At 38.4% G+C, this 8,781-nt stretch overlaps 1 protein-coding gene across 1 annotated transcript; it reads left to right on the top strand.

Annotated features, from left to right (window-relative positions):
* The first annotated feature begins 597 nt into the window (after positions 1 to 597).
* LOC148026222 (cytochrome P450 716B1-like) lies at positions 598 to 4,498 on the top strand. Its single transcript, XM_087692227.1, has 3 exons — positions 598 to 1,631; positions 3,115 to 3,302; positions 3,963 to 4,498. The coding sequence occupies exons 1-3, from the start codon at positions 671 to 673 to the stop codon at positions 4,266 to 4,268; spliced, it is 1,455 nt and encodes a 484-aa protein (XP_087548353.1). The 5' UTR covers positions 598 to 670; the 3' UTR covers positions 4,269 to 4,498.
* Positions 4,499 to 8,781: the final 4,283 nt, after the last annotated feature.

Below are 8,781 nucleotides of genomic sequence, written 5' to 3'. Positions count from 1 at the left end.
CGGAAATTTTAGGTATCATATTTTCTTTTAATGATTTGAATACATGAGTTACGAGTATACATGAGTATCGAGAGGAATTGGATATATATAACATTGAATTTTTAACTTTTAGAATCTTATAAGCAATTTAAAAGCCACAATTTTAAGGGGTGGATTTCAAGTTAGCAATGCATTTGTGAGCTTGTAATGTGATACCACTTGCAAATCATTGACGATACTTGAGTAAGATGCTTAGCATATTTTGTCTTTTTCATCAAATTTCTAACGCCATAGTGTTTGCTTTCAATTGGCCCCTTTAGCATCGAAAAGCGAAAAGGACTTCTCCAAGAACTCTTGGACAAATACACAATCTAATTGAAGCTTGGGAAGTAGACAAATAGAAGATGTTAAAATGTTGACATTCCCCCTCGATGCAGTCGTGAGATATTGATGGTAGATTGGGACTCCCCATCCCAGCAACCCTTATCGGAGGCAGCCGATCTTGTATAAAGTTCTAAGCTGCTCTTGAGTCTTGAGGCCAACACGATCAGCTTGTGTAGAGTTGAATCACTTGATCATGTCGGGCAATAATATGGCGAGCATGCAGCAGCTAATGGCTGTCGCCTCTGCAGTATTACTGCCCCTGATCGTGGCGGTCGGGTTTCTGATATTCTTGAGAGAGAAGCGGTTAATGATGCGGATCTCGACTGCAACATGTGGGGGCGGGAAGCTCCCTCCAGGCGATGGCGGCCTGCCACTGGTGGGGGAGACACTGGCGTTCCTGCGGGCCTTAAGGGACAACAGGCTGTCGCGGTTCGTGGAGGATCGGGTGGCGAGGCACGGCTCGAAGGTGTTCCGGACGTCGCTGTTCGGGATGCCGACGGTGGTGATGTACGGGCCCGAGGCCAACCGCTTCCTGTTCTCGCAGGACGGCAGGCTGCTGCGGCCCTTCCTGCCCCGCTCCGCCACCAAGCTCCTCGGCAACAGCTTCGTCGCCATGGGGGACCCGCCCCAGCACCGCCGCATCCGCCGCCTCCTCATGGCCTGTCTCCTGCCCGACGTCCTCCGAAAGGTGACGGGGAAGGTCGACGCGCTCACGCGGAGCCACGTGCGCGACCTCTGGCTCGGCCGCGCTCGCGTGGGCCTCCACCGCCTGGTGACGCAGCACACCCTGGAGGTGGCATGCCGCCTGCTGGTGGGCGTGCAGGAGCCGGCAAGCATCCGGGAGCTCGCGCGGCTCTTCGCGCGCGTGAACAAGGGCGTGCTCAGCCTCCCTGTCTATCTCCCCGGCACCCGCTACTTCGCCGCCCACAGGGCCCGTGCCCGTCTCGTGACGCTTCTCGGCGAGCTCGTCGCCGAGCGAAGGAACCAGCTGCTTGTCGGAAGCCGCCGCAGCGGCGCTGCTGCTGCTGCTGCTGCTGATGATGATGATGACAACGACGACGTCTACGACGATACGCGGAAAACTAGCGACTTCCTCTCCCTCGCTGTCGCCTTCACCGACGAGGACGGCAGGCCTTTCTCTGATCCGGAGATTATCGACATGCTCATCGCGCTTCTGTTCGCCGGGCATGAGACGGTGACCTCCGCCATCTGCATGGCATGCAAGTTCTTGTCTGAGAATCCCGCCTGCTGCGACGAGGTCAGGACAGGTGAGGCCTTTAACCATCTCCACAATGTCTCAAAACGCACAGTAATGCATCGTTCTTGACTCGTTGTCAACCATCAAACTTGTAGACCAACTCATTAGTTTGTTTAAAACTTAGACACACCAAAAGTTGGTGGGAATGGCATCTATACACAAAAATATGATCGACGTAGGGATGCTAGCAGCAACAAGTACTAGATTGTAGGGGCTATCTTATCTATCAATTCTATATGTAACACACCTGAGATATCCTTATATCAATACTAAGTTATCCCTAGATCTCAAAAAATCAACACTAAGGAGTCTAAGTCCTCCCACACAAACAAACCAGAGCTCGGATAATATAGCATCCAATATCTTATACACCAACACAACACATGTTCTCTCACTTCCAATTTCCAACTCTCACATTAAAGCTTTGTGCTTGCTTCAATCCACTCCTCACTCATGAGAGTTCACTATATCCAAATCCTTACTATCACATGCACCCAAGGCCCAATTTAAAAACCCCTTTTTTGCAAAATTACATGCCAATAAATCACACCTTTTTCCTATCCAGCCCATGAATATCCCCATGAAAGCATACCTTTCCATATGGAAAAAAGGTCTAAAAACAAGATTGTAAAAATCCATTCTCTTGAATCCCTAAGATAGACCTTTGAGTCTTATGGCTAATTATCATTCACCCGCTTTATAAGTTAGATCATAGACCATGATAGCAAAAAGATTTAAATTCTCAATCATTATAGACTACAATACTACAACTCATTCATGAAACCACCACAAAAATAAAAATAATCTCTCGAATATGTAGAGCGAGTCTCTCAAAGTTCCCTCTCTGTAACTCTCATCATTGAGAATAAGAGCTTACAACTCTGATCATGAAGGCCTAGGATCAATAAGGAAAGTTTGGAGATAGAACGAAGGTGATTACATTCTTGTTAATATTTTATGATATGTTGAGATCATGAATTTCTCTTCTTGCATTGCATGCAAATATAATGCAACCCTTAGAAGCCCTATAGAACCTTGAGTTTGTTAAAAAAGAAATTCAACTGTCTTGCATGCTCTTTTATCCTCGATATCATCCCTACAACTACCTCTAATTTATCTTCTCTATCTATAGCATGGTGAGTACTAGACCGTGTTTGCATGGCCATGTTGCAGCCCTGGATTTTATTGTATACTCTAGCATTTTAGCTACACTAGAACTCTATGAGCCAATGCGCATGCGGATTGAATATAGAGGTCCATCCACAACTTTGGGGATTATAATCATATTATGGTGTTTCTATGAGAGATCTCACAATAATCAAAGGTACACAATGATCTAAGTATTTGACATAAGAATCGATAGATCTGCTTCTTGTAGAATAAATCTAGTTTTTGTAAATTCTCATTAAATCATTCCAAAATTTTATGTTATAATTTAAAAAAATGATATTGTGGTTCATTAAAATTATCTAATTGACTCTACCTCTTAACAGAGCAAATGACTATAAAAACCAACAAGAAGGAAAATGACACATTGAATTGGGAAGACCTCCAGAAAATGAGGTATACTTGGAATGCGATTCAGGAGTCTATGAGATTGCAACCTCCAATCTTTGGGTTGTACTATATTGTTGTCAATGATTTTCAATTTGATCAGTTCATCATTCCTCGAGAATGGCTGGTAAAAATACTTCCTCTATTTTCACTATGAAATATTTACATTATATAGTTCAAATACAAGTTATGTTTCCATCCAAGGGGCACTAACTTATGAGTAACGATTTGCAACACATTATATATCTCTTTGAAATTAAGAAATCTAGAAGTTTTGATTTTGTTGACTTACATAGCTTACCAAATTGTATATGAAGGGAATGATAACTAGATTTGTTATGAATTTATAACATACGAATGTTATGATTATTTTCATGACTATTTCTTAGAACCTTTCAAGGTATATCTATGTGTTGATGCTTGTCTCGATAGATTAATATAAGATGATGAGGTACAAAAACCCACATACACATAGATGCTCCATAAACATGCACAACCTATAGGATTCTCATATGCATATATATACAATTTGATAGACCTTGATAACATATTAGATCTATAGAAGAAGGTGTATACATAAAAATTTTAACCATAGATTGAAAACACACACACAGAGTGTACATATATGTGTGTATAAATGTGAAAAGGAGAGAGAGTGTGTGTATAATGTGAGAAGGGGGAGAGAGAGAGAGAGAGAGAGAGAGAGAGAGAGAGAGAGAGAGAGAGAGAGAGAGAGAGAGAGAGAGAGAGAGAGAGAATTCATAGTCATTATATCTATGGACAATAGATTTTCCATAGCACAGCCCAATGCAATCTGGACGAGCACTACTTTCCAAACTCAATGATATTTGACCCTTCTCGTTTTGATGGAAAGGGTCCCAAAATGAATACTTTTGTCCCTTTTGGCGGAGGGCCCCACTTTTGTGCAGGGATGGATTTTGCAAAAATGATATCATTGGTCTTTGTGCACAATCTTGTTACAAGTTTCAAATGGAAGCTAGTGGACCCATCAGAACAAGTTTCTGCAACTCCTACTCCATTCCCTATTAATGGCTTCTCCATCATGATTGAAGAACTTACAATATCTCAATAGACCCACTTTGTAAGTATTTTGCAATCAACTCTAGAGCAATGCCAAAGGATAATGGATCTAATGCAAAAATGCATCAATGTTCATCTAATTGTTTCCATTATTTCCCAGTTCCTTTTTTAATGCAATTTGGAAAGAAAATTATACATATCAAGCAACCCACATGCATATGATTATTCGGTTTAGAATATGATTGCAAAATTTTTGGGCAAGTTGTATGTTTTATTGCAAAGAAGATTCCCAAAAGACTATTTACCTCTTCTAAAAACTTATAGAATCTTGAAAAAATATTTTAAATAAACGCCTCTTTAACAATTTATTCAAATTTATGTCCTTCATGACTTATAGTGGTTGTTTGAGACCACTTTTAATTCAAAAAACTATTCTCAACTAGAACTTTCTATTTTTAAATATGAAATGATTATACATTGAGTATACATATGCACAATGGTATTGCTCAAGTTTTGTCATCCTTCATCCTTACACCTCAATTTGAATTGTTAATAAATTTTGAGTACTCCATGTTAATTCACTATTTCTTTTATGTTCGAATGACATATTTAAAATCTACCATCAACTTTTAATTATAACAAAAACAATGCATATACAATAAGATATGAATCAATTTAAGAAATAGATGCTATAACTTTATTTGGTATAAAGCACATCCATCATAAACATGTTTAAAATGGGTACATCATCAAAGAGTTTTCCAACAACCTTGGAGCCAATCTTGGCTGTAGCTCCCAGTTAGAAATTGGCCATGGGTCTAGTATCCACTCACAAGATATCTCCCCACATATGTTTGTACCTAGGGACTATACATGGGTAAAAGTTGAAGTGCTAAAATATATTTAAGCCAATATGTATTGAAATGTTTTATATTTAAGAACTTTGATACATCTTTTTTCATTATCTAATTAACGAGTGATGGGGATCCCATCTATTGAATGGTTTTATGGTGCAACAAAATGTATAAGGTTAAGTAATATTATCAAACAGTAAGTTTTTTTGAAATGGCACACATGGAGAACCTACCCTTAAAAATTTTGATCATGCAACTCCATAAACATAAATGAAATTTCAAAGCTAAACATATTTAGAGAAACATAAAGAAACAATGCTAGGATTCAAGCTCCCAATGAGTGCATAAGCCATGGTTTTCCATTCTCCATTATGGAGATATTTAAGTTTGTAAATGTGCATAATATATACATCGAATAGATTTCCATAAAAAAGAAGATCGAAACTCAATTAAAAGAAAATGTTGCTGAGCAAAGGCTTTATTGTTTTATAAGTTTCATGTTTAAATAACATAACCATTATTAGTTGTTTGAGAGTTATACAAATGTACTTCAAAATCTTGCACATATCCGTAGGGACCAACCATGGCAACTTATGAGATCACATAAGTGTAAGGGAGGGGGTCTTTTTCAAAAAGTACATTTGGTTCTACTTCACAAAGTACATAAGAATTTACATTAGGAGCAAGCCCCGGCACTAATCTACCCGTGGCCCTCTTCCAACAAACAAAAAAAAAAGATCTTAAAAGTAAGTTAGGCTTTCAATTAAGTGATGGGTAATAAGCTTGGGAGGTAGGGTTGAGAGAGAGAGAGAGAGAGAGAGAGAGAGAGAGAGAGAGAGAGAGAGAGAGAGAGAGAGAGAGAGAGAGAGAGAGAGATGAATTATCTATCCAGAAAAGGTATGAATGAGTATATACCCATTACTATATTAGTAATCTACATGAAATTAATATGCTAATAAACAACTAATATGTAGGCACTATGGCCATATGATTAGCTAATGCATATGAGCACAATGATAGGTAACTTTTAGCTTTATTCACTTTTCTATTTGTATGTTAATCACTAAAGTACACAAATATATAATAGCTGTATTTTTGTATACATACTAAATTTATGTAAATCAAGCATAGGTGAAACAATTATTTCTTGGTGTATAGGTGATCATCAATATTACAATAACTATACAGAGAATCTCACTCACAAAAAAAAGTAACACATAAGTACATCATATAACAATAAAAATAGGATCATACTACTCTTATAAGTCATACATAGGGTGTCTTTTGAGACTCCTTGCTTGTAGGTGACATGTCTTTTTTGTGAAGGTTGGATGCCCTATGCCATATATATGTATGGTACTACCATGAGTTCTAGTCCATCTTTTGTGTCAAGATAATGTGATATGAGTAAAATGATCTCAAAAAATTCATAGCACAATTCTGCTTATCCAAGGGATTCATCATCCATTATGAGGCCAAAACATTTATAAAACACTATCTAACAAACGTGAACTTGAAGTATGTTTTTTTGCATTTTGATTAAAAAGTAACAATACTATGAAAGCATTATTTGGAAGATGTGAATTTGAGAAGGATAATTTTATTATATCATGTTCAAATTTGAGTTAATATAATACTAGGCAATTTTTTGTTTTGTGAGTTGAGTATGCACAACTAGGTCTTGCAAATGCTATCATCAAGCCAAACCCTTAAGCCTTTGGTTCGTTACACTATGCTGCTTATTTCCACTCCCTTCATTTGATAGCTTTGGGGCTCCTCTAGGGATACTAACATCATGCCGATGAGGATAGGCCCCAAGCACCCTATTTAGGGGTCTAGCTAACCCGAGACTTGAGAAAGGATCGCCCTAATCCATAACACTAGGAAATGGTGAATTAGAATGCATGGTTAAGTTTTCACCTTGAAAATGGAAACCAATTCAAGAGAAGTATGGTCACAAAAATGTTCATAAACTTTGATAGCCATTCATGCCACAATTTGGAAGAATCTTCTCCACTCACTTCAATTGTAGATTTGTCTCAAAAATATCTCATTTTCATAATGAGTATTAAATTTTTTTTATGACATGAAAATATCATATGTGAAAGTATTTGCTATACATGTGAAAGTAACCATAACATTGTATGCAATCATGTCTACCCATGTGGATGCCAACTAACATTTTATAAATGCCCCTTTATTAACCACTACACACCATTAAATTGTGCTTCTCATTTTTTAGCACATTCTTACAAAATAATGTTGTGATGAATCCAAAGGGAAACCTAGAGCATACTTCGATGAGCTATTATATAATAAAGCACTGTGTGCTAAATCATGGATTAGGGCTAAGTAATTCATGGATTAGGGTTAGCTATAAAATCTTGAGATATAAAAAATGACACATTATCTTTTGCCAATTAATCAAGCACACAAGAGGGCTCCATCTTAGGCCTCCCACCATGGCAAACCCTTGCAAGAGATGAGAATTTTCTATTGGAGTTAGTTGTCTTCTTCACAATCATATCACAACAAGTCTTTGATCCATTTTGGCATATAATCTTGGTTACTTTGACTAGACTATGGCTGGGAGCAAGGCTTTGCAGCAAATTGTGGTTAAGTTGGTTCCATTTTAAGCAAGTCTAGAGCAAAAAATGGTGGAGGATCTTCATTTAAATAGGTTGTGACCACTCTTGGGACCGAAATTTGTGGGCACTCTTAGGGCCTATAGTGACTTGAGGAAGAAAAAAGAAGGGTCTACATTTGGGAAACCGGATTTCTCCCTCTTCTCTAAAGCTTTTTGGCAAGCTTCCATGGAAGATCTTGGTCTCTCTCTCTCTCTCTCTCTCTCTCTCTCTCTCTCTCTCTCTCTCTCTCTCTCTCTCTCTCTCTCTCTCTCTCTCTCTCTCTCTCTCTCTCTCTCTCTCTCTCTCTCTCTCTCTCTCTCTCTCTCTCTCTCTCTCTCTCTCCCATGGCTCCACACACCTCAAAGGGTTTTAGGAATTGATTCTAAGGATCATAAACATTCTATAGAGTAGCCATAATCCTTACATTGGCTTATTTTTCATCACAAAGTATAAGGGTATAGTATTGTGCTATTTGCACTAGCAACATAATCTTACCCCCCATGCAAAAGAATAGGCTATGGAAGCTCTATCATAGAGCTTACAAAAGCTCAACCATAAGCTATCTTGGTTATCTTCTAGCATGGTACAAGATTTCTACCTTTCGCATATGCTTCAAGGTTTTATCAAACCCTAGAGATAAGGAGTCAAAACAAAGCAACACAAGTTTTTCTTCAAGTCTTGGTTTATTCTTGACCATTTCAAGGGGCTTTTGGATCAAATCACTCTAGGGGATCATCATCTACATCAAGCAGCCAAGATTTATCAAAGATTTGACCATGGCATCAAGCTTTGATGGATTTTCCTTCTCTTGAACCTCATGGAGGACAATAGAGTATCATGAATTTCTTTTAAAATATTGGTCATAATGGTTCTATTCAAGGGGCTTATGGTCCATTCTACTCTTAGAGGTGAGGAGAAGCTCAAGCAATCAATTTTTGGATGACATTGAAGATTAATGCATGGATTTTTGGATCATTCCCTTTCTGGAGTTCATGATAGCTAGTCAAGATTTGGATCAAATTCTTGATTCTTATTCAACAATAAGGATTCTATCATGGATATGGATGCTACTTCAACCCATTGA

This window comes from Lygodium microphyllum, chromosome 14 (assembly GCF_053477565.2).
Source record: "Lygodium microphyllum isolate KBCC chromosome 14, Lygodium_microphyllum_v1.1.10, whole genome shotgun sequence".
Taxonomy (NCBI): Eukaryota; Viridiplantae; Streptophyta; class Polypodiopsida; order Schizaeales; family Lygodiaceae; genus Lygodium; species Lygodium microphyllum.
Note: the sequence above shows the minus strand (reverse complement) of the source record. Positions and strands in the feature narration are given on the sequence as shown.